At 34.8% G+C, this 19,887-nt stretch overlaps 1 protein-coding gene across 2 annotated transcripts in view; it reads left to right on the forward strand.

Moving 5' to 3' along the window:
* COL11A1 (collagen type XI alpha 1 chain) overlaps positions 1-19,887 on the forward strand; it is a 223,393-nt gene that overhangs the window by 97,963 nt on the left and 105,543 nt on the right. For both annotated transcript variants that reach the window (XM_027536365.1, XM_027536366.1), the window contains exons 21-29: positions 860-913; positions 1,339-1,383; positions 1,635-1,688; positions 2,138-2,182; positions 11,238-11,291; positions 12,404-12,448; positions 13,575-13,628; positions 13,711-13,755; positions 18,818-18,871. In XM_027536365.1, coding sequence (XP_027392166.1) covers positions 860-913; positions 1,339-1,383; positions 1,635-1,688; positions 2,138-2,182; positions 11,238-11,291; positions 12,404-12,448; positions 13,575-13,628; positions 13,711-13,755; positions 18,818-18,871 — 450 coding nt within the window. The remainder of the gene's footprint in view (positions 1-859; positions 914-1,338; positions 1,384-1,634; positions 1,689-2,137; positions 2,183-11,237; positions 11,292-12,403; positions 12,449-13,574; positions 13,629-13,710; positions 13,756-18,817; positions 18,872-19,887) is intronic.

Here is a 19,887-nt window from a genome sequence, read left to right on the forward strand (position 1 = left end):
TTCCATTGAATTTTACAAATGAGGAAACTGAGTTGGAAAGGTTTACTCAAACCTAGTCAATCAAAGATCCACACTAGAAGCAGACCTCTTAGTTTTACTGCTAGTTTGCCACATTATAGAACCTGTCAATTCAAAGGCAAAGCATGTTTGTATATGTTAGTTGCTCAGTTGTGTCCAACTCTTTGCAACTCCTTGGACTATAGCCCACCAGGCTCCTCAGTCTCTCAAGTAAATATAACAGTAAACCATACTGTTGACTTTTTTGAAGAAGGAAAAGAAGGAGGAAAAAAATGGAGAAGGCGAAGAAGAGAAGAAAATGCTTGCTTAAATCATAATAATTTTAAAAATCATGAAAGTGGTTTCTATAACCTTCCTAATATAGTCCTCCAGCTGTTTGTTTCTTTCTCTCAGTAGAATATTCTCTCAAGATGGAATTTACCTAAATGTAAAATAAATGAGCATCAAGACTCTTTGTGTAGTCTGTTTGAATTATAAGATTTAATAAGATTCAGCGTTGCTATTCAAATTGGAAAATGGCACCAAAGTTACTTACTTAAAGCTTTAAAATATTTCCTATATTGAAAGTTTCACAAGTGATTCATATGTAATTCCATAGACTCAAAGATACAGTTCCTATATTAAAGACTCACTCATTCATTTTGGCTTTTGGCTCAATATAAACACTAGGTAATTGTGTCACACAAAATGCTATTTTAAATGCCCTTATTGGTGTGTTGAAAGAGGGTGAATAAATATTTTAATCAAAACATTACATTAAAATGTGTTTATTTAAAAGACAAGACATGTTTTGAAGGCCTTTTTTTTTTTTTTTGATAATCTGTTTCTTTTTTACTCCTAGGGTCCACGAGGTTTGCTAGGACCAAGAGGAACTCCAGGACCTATTGGACAGCCTGTATGTATTGTTGAAAACATTCACGATGTTCTAGGGAAAGCTTATTGCCAGAGTCTTAAAGCCAGAAAGCTGTAAAAGCTTTCAGTAGACAGCCAAAGTTTCACTATTATAATCTAAGACCTAATGATGCTGCCTATCAATTTACCTGAGTGTACTCACTCCACCTGCTTCTTTCTTTTCTCTTCCTTTTAGTTTATGTATTTTATTCTTTTTCCCAACACACAGTAGAAAATACTGCCAGGATGTCTCCATGGACATGGAGAGGAGAGTATAGACCTTGCTTTTTCCCTCATTTCCATTGAGTTCTAAAATGGCTTTTAGTTACCCTAGGTTACTGGGTATCATGCTATTAGGTTCGTTTTTTATATTTTCTATTGTAGCATCTGAACTTGTATATACTCATGTATATTTTTTCTTCATTGAAGGGTATAGCCGGTGTGGATGGCCCCCCCGGACCAAAAGGGAACATGGTATGTACAAGACATCCATAAAGTAACTCATTTCTGTACTCTAATACTAGCAAACCATTTTTGTTGCTAAATCTAAAATTAAGGTTTCTTACAATGTTTTGCCAAATTCTTCTGCTAGCATTAATATTTTGCAAGATTTTCCAGATTCTCTAAAGGGAAACATGATATGGGAACTATTTTTCAATCCAAAAGACAAAACCTATTATGTGAAATAGTTCTGTTAAAGACTCTTTTCCATTTTCCTATGTCAGGGTCCTCAAGGGGAGCCGGGACCTCCTGGTCAGCAGGGAAACCCAGGACCTCAGGTAAGTCTAAGCCATCACACCTTTTATTGAGGTAATGGGGTAAGATGGTACCTTTATACAAGAAAATTGAGAGCCTCAAAATTTTCTACGTAGGGCTGAGAGTTTATGTATGAATGTACAAAGCTCATTCTATTTTATTCCTTTTAAAAAATTTTTGAACAAATTTGCAGAGGCTTTTCTTTCTTCTAAGAGTAAAATGAGTCATTCAGTGCTCATGGAATGCCAGGATACCTGCGGGAGGGTTCTGAATAGGATCACATTGCAGTTCCATTGCCAAAAGAGTACCTTGTATACAACTCCAGTGTTGTAAAATCTTCTGCAGAAAGTGGGGGATGTATATAATACTCACAGCTCATTGCATGTAATATAGAGGGCTCATCATTTACTATTTTAAAAGTGTGTTCTTATGATGTGATACTTGACGTATGAAATAAATTCTTTTAAAATAGGGTCTTCCTGGTCCACAAGGTCCAATTGGTCCTCCGGGTGAAAAAGTAAGTTCATCTGTTGTCCTAGGAATGTCTGGTAAATGAGCTTGTATTGTCAATCTTAGGGAGGAATAAGGCCTGCCTTCTGCTTTTGATATTTAAATGGCTCAGCATATAAGGAATTAATCTGGATTTAAATCATGAATGTACTGGTGAGCAGAAGCCATTCATATGTCTCTGAATTGTAAATGATAACATTTCACAGAGTTTCCATTTGGATAGCTTCCAGATATGACATTCTCAGCTATATTAATTTCATTAATGTACTGATATGAGTGAGTGCTTTCTCTTTATTTTTGTTCTCCTTTCATTTCTCATTATTTAAAACATGTGATTAGGTTTGCTTGTGACAAAGGGCTTTTAACAAGATCTAATTAAGGGAAAATTGTGACGTTATCATTGCCACCATTTTTCATGGAAAAATGGCAAATGATGTTCTTGTTAAAACTCAATGTCTAGATCAAAACAAGAATAAGTCTTTAATTAAAGAGATGTCTTTTTTCCTCCATCTCCCCTGTCAGTTTCTTTAAGTAGTATTTTCTATTCCCTATAGTTACAGCACAGTGTTGCCTGTTCTTATATAATTTGTTTTCTTATTTTGGCTGATTTCTATAAATATGTGATTTTTTAAATTATCAACTTTATTGGAGTTAATTTCATACCATAAAATTTACTCTCTTTAAGTCTATCAGTCAATCATTTTTAGGAAATTTATAGAAGTTTGCCACAATCACATTTTTAAAATATTTATATCACCCCAGAAGGAAAGCTTGCATCAATTTCTACTCCTGAGTCCATGCACAAACCTACACAATTGATGTGCTTTGTATCTTTATACATACACCTTTTCTGACCATCTTATGTGAACAAAATGTATGAATGAAGTTAACATTTGAATTTAATTATATGAATAAATATAGTATGTGACATTTGTGTCTGGCTTCTTTCATTTGGCATAATGTTTTTGAGCTTTATCAATGTGGTAGCATATATCAGTACTTCACTTCTTTTTTTTTGCCAAACGGTATTCCTTTGATTGAATATTTTGTTTACTTATTCAGCAGTTGAGGGAAATAAGTTATGTACACTTTTCAGCTATTATGCTGCTTTGAATATTTGTACAAAGATATTTGTGTAGACATTTTTAAAATTATTTTTGTTAGATAGAAATGGAACTGCTGGGTATATGACAAATTCATGTTTAACACTTTAAGAAGTTTTCAGATTGTGTTTCAAAGTGGTTGTACCATACTTCCTTCCTCAAAATTTATGAGGATTTCAGTTTTCATTCCAATCCCTAAGAAAGGCAAGCCAAAGAATGCTCAAACTACCACACAATTGCACTCATCTCATGTGCTAGTAAGTGAAGTTGCTCAGTCGTGTCTGACTCTTTGTAACCCCACGGACTATAGCCTTCCAGGCTCCTCTGTCCATGGGATTTTCCAGGCAAGAGTGCTGAAGTGGGTTACCATTGCCTTCTCCAGGGCATCTTCCCGACCCAGGGATAGAACCCGGGTCTCCCGCATTGTGGGCAGATGCTTTACCCTCTGAGCCACCAGGGAAGCCCAAAGTGAAGTCGTTTAGTCATGACTGACTCTTTGCGACCCCATAGTCTGTAACCTACCAGGCTCCTCTGTCCATGGGATTTTCCAGGCAATAGTACTGCAGTGGATTGCCATTTGCTTCTCCAGGGGATCTTCCCAACCCAGGGCTTGAACCCTGGTCTCCCACATTGTAGACAGACGCTTTACCGTCTGAGCCACCATCTCATGCCCTAGTAAAGTAATGCTCAAAATTCTCCAAGCCAGGCTTCAACAATATGTGAACCGTGAACTTCCAGATATTCAAGCTGGTTTTAGAAAGGCAGAGGAACCAGAGATTAAATTGCCAACATCCGCTGGGTCATCGAAAAAGCAAGAGAGTTCCAGAAAAACATCTATTTCTGCTTTACTGACTGTGCCAAAGCCTTTGACTGTGTGGATCACAATAAACTGTGGAAAATTCTTCGAGATGGAAATACCAGACCACCTGACCTGCCTCTTGAGAAACCTATATGCAGGTCAGGAAGCAACAGAACTAGACATGGAGTAACAGACTGGTTCCAAATAGGAAAAGGAGTATGTCAAGGCTACATATTGTCACCGTGTTCATTTAACTTATATGCGGAGAACATGAGAAATGCTGGGCTGGATGAAGCACAAGCTGGAATCAAGATTGCAGAGATAAATAGCAATAACTTCAGATATGCAGATGTCACCATCTTTATGGCAGAAAGTGAAGAACTAAAGAGCCTCTTGATGAAAATGAAAGAGGAGAGTAAAAATGTTGGCTTAAAGCTCAACATTCAGAAAACAAAGATCATGGCATCTGGTCCCATCACTTCATGGGAAATAGATGGGGAAACCGTGGAAATAGTGGCAAACTTTATTTTTGGGGGCTCCAAAATCACTGCAGATGGTGACTGTATGCATGAAATTAAAAGACACTTACTCTTTGGAAGAAAAGTTATGACCAACCTAGACAGCATATTGAAAAGCAGAGACATTACTCTGCCAACAGAGGTCCATCTAGTCAAGGCCATGGTTTTTCCAGTGGCCCTGTAAGGATTAGAGTTGGACTATAAAGAAAGCTGAGTGACGAAGAATTGATGCTTTGGAACTGTGGTGTTGGAAAAGACTCGAGAGTCCCTTGGACTACAAGGAGATCCAACCAGTCCATCATAAAGCAAATCAATCCTGAATATTCATTGGAAGGACTGATGATGAAGAGGAAACTCCAATATTTTGGCCACCTGATGTGAAGAGCTGACTCATTTAAAAAGACCCTGATGCTGGGAAAGATTGAAGGTAGGAGGAGAGGGGGATGGCAGAGGATGAGATGGTTGTATGGCATCATCGATTCAATGGACATGAGTTTGAGTAAATTCCGGAAGTTGATGATGTACAGGGAGGCCTGGCATGCTGCAGTCCATAGGGTCGTAAAGAGTTGGACACAACTGAGTGACTGAACAGAACTGAACTGAACTAGTTTTTCCAGATGCTCAGCTATACTAACATATTTTCTCTCTTTAATTATGGTTATTTTTGTTGGTGTGAAATAGTACCTTATTGTAGTATTAATTGGCATTTCCCTAATCACTAGAGATTTGGGGCTTATTTTTATATGCTTTTTGACCTTTTGTATATATTCTTTCATCTTCCCTGGTGGCTCAGCAGTAAAGAATCTGTGTGCAATGTAGGAAACACAGGTTCAATCCCTCAGTCAGGAGGATCCCCTGAAGAAGGAAATGGCAACCCACTCTAGTATTCTTGCCTGGGAAATCCCATGGACAGAGGAGCCTGAAAGAAGCTCCAGTCCAAGGGGTCTCACTGACTCAATGGACATGAGTTTGAGTAAACTCTGGGAGTTGGTGATGGACAGGGAGGCCTGGTGTGCTGCAGTCCATGGGATTGCAAAGAGTTGGATGGACTGAGCAACTGAACTGAACTGAACTGAACTGATCTGATCTCCTTGCAGTTAAGGGACTTTGAGATGTCCTCTCCAGCACCACAGTTCAAAGGCATCGATTCTTTGGTGCTCCACTTCCTTTACGGTCCTGTTCTCACATCCATACATGACCATAGGGAAGACCATAGCCTTGAATACACGGACCATGTCAGCAGAGTAATATCTCTGCTTTTCAACACACTGTCTAGGTTTGTCATTGCTTTCCTGCCAAGAAGCAATAGTCTTCTGATTTCATGGCTGAGGTCACAGTCCGCTGTGATTTTGAAGCCCAAGAAGGGGAAATCTGTCACTGCTTCCACCTTTTCCCCTTCTATTTGCCATGCAGTAATGGGGCTGAATGATGTGATCTTAGTTTCTTAATATTTAGTCTTAAGTCAACTCTTTCAGAGGCCCTTTAGTTCCTCTACACTTTCTGCCATTAGAGTGGTATCATCTGCCTATCTGAGGTTATTGATGTTTCTCCTGCCTACCTTGATTCCAGCTTATAACATCCAGCCTGGCATTTCTTATGATGTTCTCAGCATATAGGTTAAAAAAACAGGGTTACAGCAGACAGCCCTGTCGTGCTCCTTTCTCAACATTGAACCAATCAGTTGTTCCATACAAGGTTCTAAATGCTGCTTCTTGACCCACATACAGGTTTCTGAGGAGGCTGGTAAGATCGTCTGGTATTCCCATCTCTCTAAGAGCTTTCCACAGTTTGTAATGATCCACACAGTCAAAGGCTTGATCATAGTTGATGAAACAGAGATAGATGTTTTTCTGAAGTTCCTTTGCTTTCTCTATAATGCAGCAAATTTTGCCAATTTGATCTCTAGTTCCTCTTCCTTTTCTAAACACAGCTTGGACATCTGGAAGTTCTTGGTTCACATACTGCTGAAGCCTAGCATACAAGATTTTAAGCATGACCTCACTAGCATGGGAGATGTGTGCAATTGTTCGATGGTTAGCACATTCTTTGGTGTTACCCTTCTTGGGAACTGGGATGAGGACTGACCTTTTCTACTCCTGTGGCCACTGCTGGATCTTCCAGATTTGCTGACTTAGTGACATCCTCCTTTAGGAATGTGAATAGTTCTGCTGGAATTTCATTGCATCCACTAGGTTTATTAATAGCAATGCTTCTTAAGGCCCTCTAGACTTCATACTCTAGAATGTCTGGTTCTGGGGGACTAACCACACAATCATAGTAATTCAGTTCATTAAGATTTTTTTTAATACAGTTCTTCTGTGTATTCTTTCCATCTCTTCTTGATCTCTTCAGCATTTACTATTCTCTACCTTTTTTATCCTTTATTGTGTCCATCTTTGGGCAGAATGCTCCCTCGATGTTTCCAATTTTCCTGAAGAGATCTCTAGTCTTTCCCCTTTTGTTCTTTTCCTCCAGTTTTATGCATTGTTCATTGAAGAAGGCCTTCTTGTCTCTTCCAGCTATTCTTTGAAACTCTGCATTTAATTGGATGTACCTTTCCCTCTCTCGCCTGCTTTTCACTTGTCTTCATTCTGCTATTTGTAAAGCCTCCTCAGATAAACACTTTGCCTCTTGCTTTCTTTTTCTTTGGGATGGTTTTGTTCACCACCTCCTGTACAATATTACAGACTGCTGTCCATAGTTCTTCAGGCACAGTGTTATAGTCCGTTGAATCTATTCATTACCTCTACTGGGAATTCACACAAGATTTGACTCAAGTCATATCTGGCTGGCTTAGTGTTTTTCCCAGTCTTCTTTAGTTTAAGCCTGAATTTTACTATGAAAGCTGATGATCTGAGCCACAATCAGCTCCGGGTCTTATTTTTGCTGACCGTATACAGTTTCTCCATCTTCAGCTACAAAGAAATGAAATCAGTTTGATTTCAACATTGACCATTTGATGATGTCCATCTGTAAAGCCATCTCTTGTTTAGCCTTTGCCCTTCTTCATTTTCATATCAAACTTCAGTGGTCTCTAAAGTGCTTTTTTTCTGTGTATTTTCTATATGATTACAGTATCAGAGGGCTATTGGAAATAGTTGATTTATTTAAAATATTAGGCACCAAAGGTGCTTTAGATCAGGGATTTTAATCTGGACCACTCTTATCATATCTTAGATTAACTCATCATAACCATATTATGTTTGTAATAAATTGCACTTGAGGCGTGTGCCTATTAAATTTTCTATAATAATACCATCCCTGCACTGGAGTCTTAGAGGAAAAATTTGATTTTAAGGAAAGTTGGTGTATCTGAATTCACCATGTTGAGACACAGGTAAAATATAGGGTCTGGTTCACTGCACTTCTTGTGGTAGGAAGAGAGCTAGCATTAAGCATAACCTGCTTCTTTTTCTGCTTTAAACACATCTAGCTCTTGAGTTCAAAAACAGTCTCTTTCTATCAAAGGAGAAAGAACACGAAAGAAATGCGTTTTATTTATTTTGTGTCTATGGTATATATTTTATTTTAGATTTGTGTTCTGTTTATTCTGGCTCAAGAGCCTTGTCTTTCAAAACTTGGTGAATAATGTTTTTAATCAGATTGTGCAACCCACAGTTAAATCTCACAGTTAAATATAATTTTAGAAGTGTCATATATTTTTAATTCCCAATAACATTTTTATCATAAGTTATTGTTGCCTGTACTTTTATTATATTTGGGATAAAATATTTTATAACAATAAGTTAATTATCCAAACTGGATGACCACTATATTGCTCTTCTGACATGCAATAACTTAAATATACTTTTATGTCCTGTGATTTAATTTACGCTTTCAGAATTTCCATCACTCATATATTAATTGCTTTATAGAAAACAAATGATATTGTATAACTCTGTGAGCTAAAGAAGAAATAGCAAGACACAAAACAAATATTAGCTAAAGGCAAAGACTTTGAAAATATGGCTACAGATCTGGATTCATTTATATTGCAACTCTGTGATATATTAGCATTGGTTAATTACTCAAAATCTTAGATGATGAAATTTCATGAAATTGCTTGAGAATTAAAATGGACAGTATACATATATATAATATATATCATATATTGCTTAATATAGCACACAGGAACACAACAAATTTTAACTATTTTATTAAACTCCAAAAAATATGGCATTCATTCATTTAAATTTATTGCCATTCCTTTAGGGAAATAACAAGCAGTTAAGAAAGCAGACAAAATACTGTACTGTCATAGAGCTTCCATTTTAAAATAAATGGATCGATTTTAACTTGATTTTTAAAAATCCTATAGTACAAGACTTTTAGTATTTCTAATCTACACTTAAATATGTAGCAACAACAACAAAAAAAAACAACAACATAGTCTTATACACAAGGTCATTGTCATAGAAATATCATGCCTGCTGGAAATAATAATTATGGAAATAGTTTTGCTTTTGTATTCTACATTTTGTTTTGAAGAAATAAGTATATTGTACTGAGAGCAAAAAATGATTTAAGTGAAAGGTAAAACACTGTCATAAAAGAATCAGGATTTTATAGCAGTTATTTTATAATATTAGATTACTTGACTGTATATGACTTTGCACAGTGGTGAAGAGAATTGAAACTTTTAAAGCCTATAAAAATGAGATGCAATTAAATTCAGTTATAAAGTCCAGATTATTTAATTTATAGGTTATTTTTGGTTGTTGTTGTTCCATAGTGATTTAAATGAGGCTTTCTTGTTAAACTCTGTACTATCCATATACATGAAAACAATGCTTTTCTTAAATACTGTCTGAGAATGGAAAACTCCCTTTACATCCAGCATCTAGACTTGCTGATGTATCCTTGCTCTTTTAATTGTTTCTAAATCCCGACTAATCATGAGCAAGCAGAAATGGCTTGAGCTTTAAAGACTTGATAAAGTTAATTATTCCAAGTAGAAAGCCAGTTTTTCTCCCAGTGAAGGGTCTGCTTGCAATAATCATTCTTAGCATGTTCCAACCTAACCAGTGATCAAATTAAATGATATCTGAAATCCTTTGTGATTAAACACAGATTAATCTATTGAATAAATAGTTACTTTATTATTATTTGTTTCTATGTCTTATGAGTAACATAATCTATAACATATTCCTTATGTTAATTATTACTGATGTTTAATCAATGTTACTATGCAACTATTTGAACTGGCACATTAAAAAAATTATTTTGTTGAAATATAGCTGATTTACAATGTGTTAATTTCTGCTGTACAACAAAGTGATTCAGTTATACACACACACACACATGCACATACATTCTTTGTCATGTTTTTTTCCATTATAGTTTATCAAGGGATATTGAGTATCAGTTCAGTTCAGTTCAGTTCATTCACTCAGTTCTGTCCAACTCTTTGTGACCTCATGGACTGCAGCATACCAGGCTTCCCTGTCCATCACCAGCTCCTGGAGCTTGCTCAAACTCATATCCATTGAGTCGGTTATGCCATCCAACCGTCTCATCCTCTGTCATCCCCTTCTTCTCCTGCCTTCAATCTTTCCCAGCATGAGGGTCTTTCCCAATGAGTCAATTCTTCGCATCAGGTGGCCAAAATATTGGAGTTCAACTTCAGCATCAGTCCTTCCAATGAATATTCAGGACTGATTTCCTTTAAGATGGACTGGTTTGATCTCCTTACCATCCAAGGGATTCTCAAGAGTCTTCTCCAACACCACTTTTCAAAAGCATCAATTCTTCAGTGCTCAACTTTCTTTATAGTCCAACTTGTTGCTCAGCTGGAAAGAATCCGGTTGCAATGTGGGAGACCTGGGTTTGATCCCTGGGTTGGGAAGATCCCCTGGAGGAGAGAAAGGCTGCCCACTCCAGTGTTCTGGTCTGGAGAATTCCACGGACTATACAATCTCAAAGAGTCAGACACAACTGAGTGACTTTCACTTTCATATTGAGTTCCCTGTGAATAGGAACTTATCAGTGTCATTATGGAAATATCCAGTATTTGCTTTTTCAGTGATGTAAATCAATGTATATCAATGAATATAATGATTGCATATGGACCTATATTTTTTTTTCTTTTTACTCTGTGCATGCATGTGTGCTAAATTGCTTCACTCATGTCTGACTCTGCGATCCTATGGATTGTAGCCCTCCAAGCTCCTCTGCCCATGGGATTCTCCAGGCAAGAATTCTGGAGTGGGTTGCTATCTCCTTCTCCAAGGGATCTTCCCAATCCAAGGATCCAGACTGTCTCTCACATCTCCTGCATTGGCAGGCAGACTGTTTACCACTAGCATCACCTGGGATACCCTTTTAGTCTATAAGCAACAATTTATTGTGGTATGCAAAAATTAAATTAATTAGCAATTAATTTAATTGCAAATTAAAAAACACACAGGATTAAAAGCTAGATAAAAAAACTAATGTGTTTTTGACATATGTTAAATTTTATTTTCATCTATCTTTATATACCATTTTTCTACAAAACATGTTAAAAAGTATTTAGATATGTGCAATTTATAGATAAAGATTGGCGACTCAAATTAAGAATCTTATTAGCAGTATATTCCTATGTACAAAGTCAGACTTTACATTTTTTTTTAATGAAAATATTCTTTTTTTCTATTCAATTAGGGTCCACAAGGAAAACCAGGGCTTGCAGGACTTCCTGGTGCTGATGGGCCTCCTGTAAGTAGTAGTTACCTGGTCATTAAACTTTCCATATTTCATTTTCAAAAATAGATTTTACATGTGTTTAGAAGTGATTGTATGAATTCAGTAATAAAAGCAAATTGAGCCAGTAATTAAACATTGATCTCTCTAAAATTCTATTTAATCATGTAGTTTCCATACTGCAAAATCTTTAAAGAGCTCCCAGTGGTCTTAGGACCACTGTCTGCCAGAATCTCATATTTTCCTACCTCTCACTTTTCTCTTAGTAGGCTCTACATTTTCTATTGCTATACTTTTTGTTATGTCCTTTTCTTTTCATAGAAAATACTTTATATCTTCTCTTCCTTTTCAAAGAACACGTTTCTTGAGAGTCCAGGTGATATTCCTCATCTTTTGTAAGTTTCCTCAGACACCTTACATGAAAATTCATCTGTGTTCAGGGATTCCTTACTTTTCTAAAAATATAGCAATGTTTATTGTATCTTATCATATAGCAATAAATTATGTAATCATGTAATATCCATGGTTGTTATTTGAAAACCTTTTATTTATGCTTCTTTTTTTTCTCTTGAAACTACTTACTCAGAACTAAGGTATAAAAATTTTCATCCTGTTATTGCTTGTTTTCATTGAGTAGAGTTGTTTTGGAGCTGTGCATTTTTATTTACCAACTCTCAGTAACTTGATTAAAAACACCATTGGTGTTTATGATGTTGCTGTGTTTTAAATGTCCCATTGATGTTCTTAGTTGCCTTGTAAAGATGTGAGTATAATTATTTAATCAATATGCAAATAGAAGTTAGACTGAAACACTTTTATTTAAAACTAATTGAGATTGGGGTCAAACTGTTCATGAATAATATGCATGCTTTATGTGCTTTTCCCAAACTGTCTCTCAAGTTCATTATGTCATTGGTGAAATTTGCACCAAGCCAATATAAACTTATGTTTCTTTCCAAATACTAGTTTCCAATATTATTTAAAGTTATATAGAGTGATGCAAAATATTTAATATATTTTGAAACATAAAGAGTAAAACCTCAGCATGTGGAAAAAAGGGAACAATTTCATATTATATATTACCATTAATATTGCATCTCATCAGTATATATTTTTGACAAATGTAGGGTCATCCTGGAAAAGAAGGCCAGTCTGGAGAAAAAGGTTCCCTGGTATGTTACAAAGTATTATTTAAATGTTCTGTCACCTTATCTCCTAGAGAAAATGCCTTGCTTTGGTCATTTCTATGAGATACATATACATATATATATATATATATATATTTGATCATTTAGGGCTATGAATATTAGAAAATAAGTAGCGAAAAATACTCTCCACCTGTAATATGTATTTACTTTCAAAAGAATGTTTGCTAACATTTAGGTATAAATCATGTCTCTAAAGTAACTTTTAATTTAGGGAATAAAAAAAGATATGTCTTAGTTAGATAACTTTTAATTCTGTATTGGCAATTTGATCAATTAGATCAATTAGCCTATCATTCTCAGTTAAAAAAAAATTCTCATGATCAGAAATACATTCACGTTCTGCAAATATAGTATATGTGGAATACATGATTATAAATAATAATAATGAAATTGGACAAGAACTACTGAATATTGTTAAAGTGTTTATGTCACTTGAATTTGATCTATATTTATTACTTTCTGATAATCTTTACATAAGATGGGAATTGAAAGAGAAACAGTTATCAAAATATCTAAATAAAATATCAAAATTAAAACTTATTCAATCTTAATACTACTTTTGGATTACAGTAGCAGGGTAAGATCATTTTTATGTAGAGTTGCTAATTTTAGATTCTTATTAAAATAGCATTACTACTGTATGTTATATATTATTTCCCTTAGATAGAATAGTGAAATGAAGCCAGCTGTGGAAGATATATAATTTTGATCATTTTCTTGATGTAAATGCTGTAAATTTAATGCCATTTTTTGGTTAGAAATTATTTATCCTTTTGGTTAATCTGTAGCTGTTTTTTGTAGACATCAAGGACATCAGATTTTTTTCAATCTTAGAAAAGAAATTAATTATTAATATATGATTATTTATATTACTTCATATATTTATGACATTTATCTTACTTTAACATAAATATATGATATGTTTGTTCCTCATATCTCACTTTAGATAGAAATGATAAGCTACCAAATAAATTTTTACCAAAAGTGGAAAAATATCATCTTCTTAGAGATTATTTGGTAAAACTGTAGTATGTGAGTGAGGGACACTTTCAGTACATTATGTATTTAAATTGCATTGGGTCTTTTACAGGGCCCTCCTGGTCCACAGGGTCCCATTGGCTACCCTGGTCCCCGAGGAGTAAAGGTAAATAATATTATATTTTCCACATTATTTAATTTCAATGTAAAATATTATAGTCATTTAATTTCTCTAATTTATTCCATAGGGAGCAGATGGTGTCAGAGGTCTCAAGGGCTCTAAAGGTGAAAAGGTAAAACATAATTTATTTAGGTGATTTTAATTGGTATTGTATAAAAAATTAAATTTATTCAATAGATATTTCATTTCTCATATATTGAATGATTACTTATGTATCAGACACTGCAAGTCTAATAATTTTGGACTCTGTATCCTGGAAACTTTAAAAGAAAAGTTTTATATCCTTGGATGAGGATGAAATTATAGAAGAAAAAAAAGGTATATCATATATAAAATCAATTCTGCTAAAGTTTTATTTTTACATGTCTTTAACTATTCTAAATTATAAGATTGACTGTATGATTGTATTTGTTAAGACTGGATTGGATCCAATTATATGCATAACAGAGGAATATTTATTCCCTTTTTTCTCTACTAAAATTTTCATTCTTCATAAATTGAAATAAAGTACAAAATAGGAATTAATTGTTGGAAGAAGAAGTCTTTGTATGTGATAATGCATGCATAGCAAAAGCTTAAATGAGAAGGAAATAAAGAGTAAAACCAAATAAATGTGAATGAAAGAATATGCACTATTTTAAAGGATGCTTATAATTTAATTTGATGAAGAAAACAAAATTGAGATTTTTTTTTTCATTAAATGGCCTCCCTGGTGGGAGAAATGTTTAAGATAAATGTAGAGCTCCCACATCCTCAATGATTATGTTGAAATGGAATGACACTACTCAGAACTGGTACTGCATTAATTCTTACTATATTACATTTTATAACACAAAGTACAAAGTGTTATGGGAATTTCATGAGAAATATATGGAATATACATTTTTATTTCAAGGATAACTGTTTATTCCTACAGTCATAATATTATTAAAAGCACCTTGAATGGATTTGATATCAGTAAGGAATAAATGACAAGAAGGGATGTATTTATTATATATGTCATATTTTATTTTCTGAAAACAATAAATAGGTAACATACAGAGGCATTGTCAAAGTATGCGACTATATTGTCAAGTCTACTGCGTGAAAATATGTCATGTGTTTTAAATTAACTCAGCTACTTTGGTTTGAATCCCAATTCATCTTTATCATCTCAGTTGAACTTCAGGGTATAGTGTCTTACTGAGCTGACAGCAGAGTGATGGCTTAGACAATGTTGAACTCGTAATTATTTGCAAGTAGCCTAGGCAAAAAAAAAAAAAGTATGTATATATATATAGTCTCAGTTTGGAACTTAGAATCTCAGTTTTTGTTGTTAATACATTTAAATATCAATTCAAATTTTTTATCTGGAATTAGTGCCCACCAAGAATTTTAGGGAAGGCAGTGTTTATATGAAAGGTATATAATTGGAGTGGGAAAGTTGTGAACTTTTTGGAAGGAGGGGTAGTGGCAAATGCAAAGGAAAATAAAATTATAGATGATGAGATATTTGTGAGAAGAAACATACTCAGGAAAAAAAAATGTATGGAAAAAAATTTTATATTATTGGTTATTTTGAGTTGCATATGATCTCAGAAGAAACAAGTAGATATATAGAGAAAGAATTAATATTTTTAATTGGGAATTAAACATTCTGAGTTCTGATTATAGTGCTCACAGTAAAGTTGTAAAGCTAACTTGTAAAGTTAGGTTGCTTACTTTCGCTGAGCTTTATTTTAAGTCTATAAAATGAGGACCTCATCCTAAAAAACCTCTAAGATATTTTTCAGTTGTACCTTTCATTCCATATCATATATTAACCTAGTAATATATTGTTTACCTAGATTTAGAGAAATATTGTATAAATTTTAATGGAAACTTTTTATAACAAGAATTCTTCCTATTTTCAAACTTTGTAAAGAACTATGAAATCCTAGTTAATTTTAATGTACACTATTGTTTTTCTGAATATATATTATAATCAACCATTATCTCAAGAGATGAGGAAGGAAATTGAAACTATTTTCTTTTTACAAATAGCAGTATTAATTAACGAAAGCTGAATTACCAAGTTAGTGCCCTAACTAGAATAAAATTCTCCACTGTTTAGACTCAGCTTTATTCCTTAGAACTTAAGCAACATAACCCAGTCAACCAAGTGGCACAGGTGAATTCCTTTTTCACCTGTTTTCTAAAACCTGTTTCCTCCAGTCTACGTTCAATGCATGAAACAGGGCACTCAAAGCCAGTGCACTGGGACAACCTGAGGAATGGGATGGGGAGGGAGGTGGGACGTGGGTTCAGGATGGGGGACACATGTATACCCATGGTTAATTCATGTCAATGTATGGCAGAAAACACTACAATATTGTAAAGTAATTAGCCTCCAATTAAAATAAATTAATTAAAAATACTAACTAAGATTTGATAATTTAAGGACTGGAAAGCTTAGTAGCTTGAAAGTGCCATTTGTTTTAAAAATGTCACTTACTGTAAGGATGTTCTTACTAACTTACTAATTTATTTTTAAAATTATGAATGTATTGAAAACAAAGTTTTGATAGCAGTAGCCTCTACTTCACTATATATTCTCTTAAAATATTTCTCCTTGAAAAAAATGTTAAAAACTATTATTTATTTTAGACATAGAGTGCAGTAATTTTTTAAACTAAACTTGGCAACTGTGTAATTACTTTTCTCTCTAGGGATCAGGTAATGAAGACACCGGTCAATAGGAATTTAAGTGGTCATTTTCAGCTTTTAAGCCTCTGCTATTGCCCAGCTGCATTCAAGGCACTATATCAAATTTGATTCCTTTTCCAGGTCTTGGCTTCCCAGGTGGCGCTAGTGGTAAAGAAGCTGCTGCCGATGCAGGAGACATAAGAGATGCCAGTTGGATCCCTGGGTCAGGAAGATCCCCTGGAGAAGGGAATGGCAACCCACTCCAGTATTCTTGCCTGGAGAATCCATAGACAGAGGAGCCTGGAGGGCAATAGTCCATGGGGTTGCAAAGGGGCACAACTGAAGCGACTTAGCCTTTAGCACTTCCGGGTCTAAGTCTCACATGTCCTTACTAACCTTATATCTTCTGGACCTTAGCATACATTACCAAACTCACACTGAGGCAAGGATGATTCCAAATTTACATTTAATAAATATCTGTTATATATCATGATTTTGAGGGTCAGAATATAGTAGGCATTGGAGAGCTAGAGGTTACTTAGGCATGATTGTTGTATCCCATGGACGGATAAGCCTGGTAGGCTACAGTCCATAGGGTGGCAGAGTCGGACACGACTGAGCGACTTCACCTTCACTTGTTTTTCAGCATTTAGTAGAAAGAAAGAGACCTGTGATTATTCCCCTGTGGTTCAGTCAGGATGTTATGTTATATTAACAAATGATGAGTGCGGCACATAGGATGAAGAGGTTAATTTTAATAGGCAAAGAATGAGGTCATGGAATACCTCATGGCAATGAAAGTGTAGTCCCTGGGCCCTGTTCTGACTCTTTGCAACCCCACAGACTGTAGCCCACCAGGATCCTCTGACCATAGAATTTTCCAGGCAAGAATCACTGGAGTGAGTTGCCATTCCCTTCTCCAGGGGATCCTCCTGACCCAGGGATCAAAACCAGGTCTTCTGCATTGCAGGCAGATTCTTTACTGATTCATAGCAGAATCATGAGCTAAATCCTAAAAGATGAGGAAAATCTCACCAGGTAGACAGAGAAAGTAAAAGATTTGCAGATGCGTGTGTATGTGGAAGTGGTTAACCAATGCAAGAATTACAAATGGAAATACAGCACATTCAGCTTTTGTAAAATTCAGTTCCAGTGTGTTGGATGAAAGTAGAAGGGATATTTAAACCAAAGATAAAACTATAGAGGTGAACAAAGCCTCGATCGTGAGGGAGATGGCAGCTTATGGTCATCATTAGCACTTTGGAATCATTGATTCCAAAAATTGATATGATCAGTTTTGTGTCTTGTAAAGGTCATTTCCATAGCAGGATGTGGAAGTGTAAGTACTAATCTTCCTAGCTCTGTTCTCATACTTGGCCTGACAGGCCTTTTTCTCAAACTCTGCAAGTCATCCATTCTCTAACTGCTAATTAAGGTACCAGCTGCTCTGTGAATTCTCCAAGTACCCTTCTCTCCTCAGCACCACCACTACTGGTACCAGCACAGTACATCATTATCATTATCCTCATGTCTTTAATCTCTAAACACCCATTCTCCTCCTCCTGAGCCAAAATTAATGCAAATTATTGGTAAAACAAAAACTTCAAATTACTCCACAGTGCTCTGAATAATTGCTCAACTAATGTTATTGAATACATGAATGATTATTCCTTAGGAATTTTTTTCTTGAAATTAAGAGACAGTAAAGTCATTCATGAAGCTGGATATAGTAAAAATGACTAGAAGTATTTTCATAGTCAAAATTTCTCCTCTCTTTGATAAGGATGCCCAGTTTTCAGCATCCCTGGTTTGTGCATATGTGCCAATTAGCAATCCCTATTTATGCATAAAGGATAATATTAATTTGCTTATTCTTCACCTGAAGAGAGGTTGTAATATAGAGAACAGGTTGAACCAGAAGACATTTATCTAGAGCACAGGAGACAAGATGAATGAGATAAAATGTATAGGTATGTATCAGCAAAGATAAAGAATTTATTTGGTCATCCAGGGTTCTTGTAAACCAAAGGTAATTAAATTTTTACTTCTTTGTTCAAATAACATAGGACACATGTTGTTACAAGATAATGGTTATTTTCCCCATAAGATAGAGAAGATTTAACGAACACATTTGTGAAAAGTTTTCTAGTAACTTAGAGCCATTGCTGCTGCTGCTGCTGCTAAGTCCCTTCAGTCGTGTCCGACTCTGTGCGACCCCAGAGACGGCAGCCCACCAGGCTCCCCCGTCCCTGGGATTCTCCAGGCAAGAACACTGGAGTGGGTTGCTGTTTCCTTCTCCAATGCATGAAAGTGAAAAGTAACTTAGAGTCATTAATTATGGGGAAATGAGAGAATACTGGAAATAAAGGTTTAAAATAGGGAAGAGAAAGTTTTCACAAGCAAGATTCATATTTCTCAGAACAATTTTTCCTAATTATCAATACTCATTATTTATATAGTATTTTCCAAACAATTGATTAAGTACTTGTTTTATTATTTATACTTTTTAGGGTGAAGATGGTTTTCCAGGATTCAAAGGTGACATGGGTCTCAAAGGTGATAGAGTAAGTAAAAAGAAAATCTGCACTAGTACATGCATTTATGGATGTGTGTGCTTATTTCTATATAGTTAAATACTGCAAACATAGAATAAGTCAAATGTTTGTACTACCTGAGACATTTTTCACTTCCACTTTTATCTGAAGATTAGGTGTCTTAATTTCTGTGGAAATAAAATATTATTAGTTATTTTTTGGATGCTATGCTAAATATATGTCCCATAGCATATCTACAAATGCATAGTTATATATTTATATATATATATATGTATAAATACACAAAATATATATTGTATCATATATGGTGTTACTCTTCACAGACATTTTATAAATTGATGATCAAATTGCTTTATATAATTAATTCAATAGATTTGTTTTAAATCTTGTTCATATATAATGAGCTATGCTTCCTGGAGACTATATCTGCAACTTTCATGAATTTTCACTTTATAGTTGTCTTGAATTTTTGAGTCTGAATATAGTACACCGTTTTTCTGTTAGCGAGTATCTTGAAAATAAAAGTTTGTCACCTAAAGTAAATTAAATGTTTTATTGGGAAAATTTGTTTTATAACTAGCATAATAGTATCTAATAAATGGAATAAAAAAACATGGTATAGAATATTGATTTTCCTAAAATGCATATAAAGCCTATGTCTGGGATGGGAGCAATAGCATACACATTCTAGAACCTAATACCTTAAATGTGAAAATAAAGTTTAAAGTCAGGTGAGATATTTTTCTTATGTTCCAATCAGTGATTTCCAAAGTTGCTATCATCTGGGAGGAAAAATTATTTTCCCTCCTACCCTGATAGAGTCTCAGACTGGAGCCGTCTAAAATTACAGAATGACAGAAGACAGATTAATAAGAGATAAGCAAACAGAAGTTTATCTTGTGTATCATGATTATACATGGGAACGCTAAATGATGAGTAATTCAAGCGTATATCATTTTAGCAAAGGAACAATAAATTTTAAAGAAGAAAGGACTTTGAGTTTCTAGTGCTATAAACTGTGGGAA

Source organism: Bos indicus x Bos taurus, chromosome 3 (assembly GCF_003369695.1).
Source record: "Bos indicus x Bos taurus breed Angus x Brahman F1 hybrid chromosome 3, Bos_hybrid_MaternalHap_v2.0, whole genome shotgun sequence".
NCBI lineage: Eukaryota > Metazoa > Chordata > Mammalia > Artiodactyla > Bovidae > Bos > Bos indicus x Bos taurus.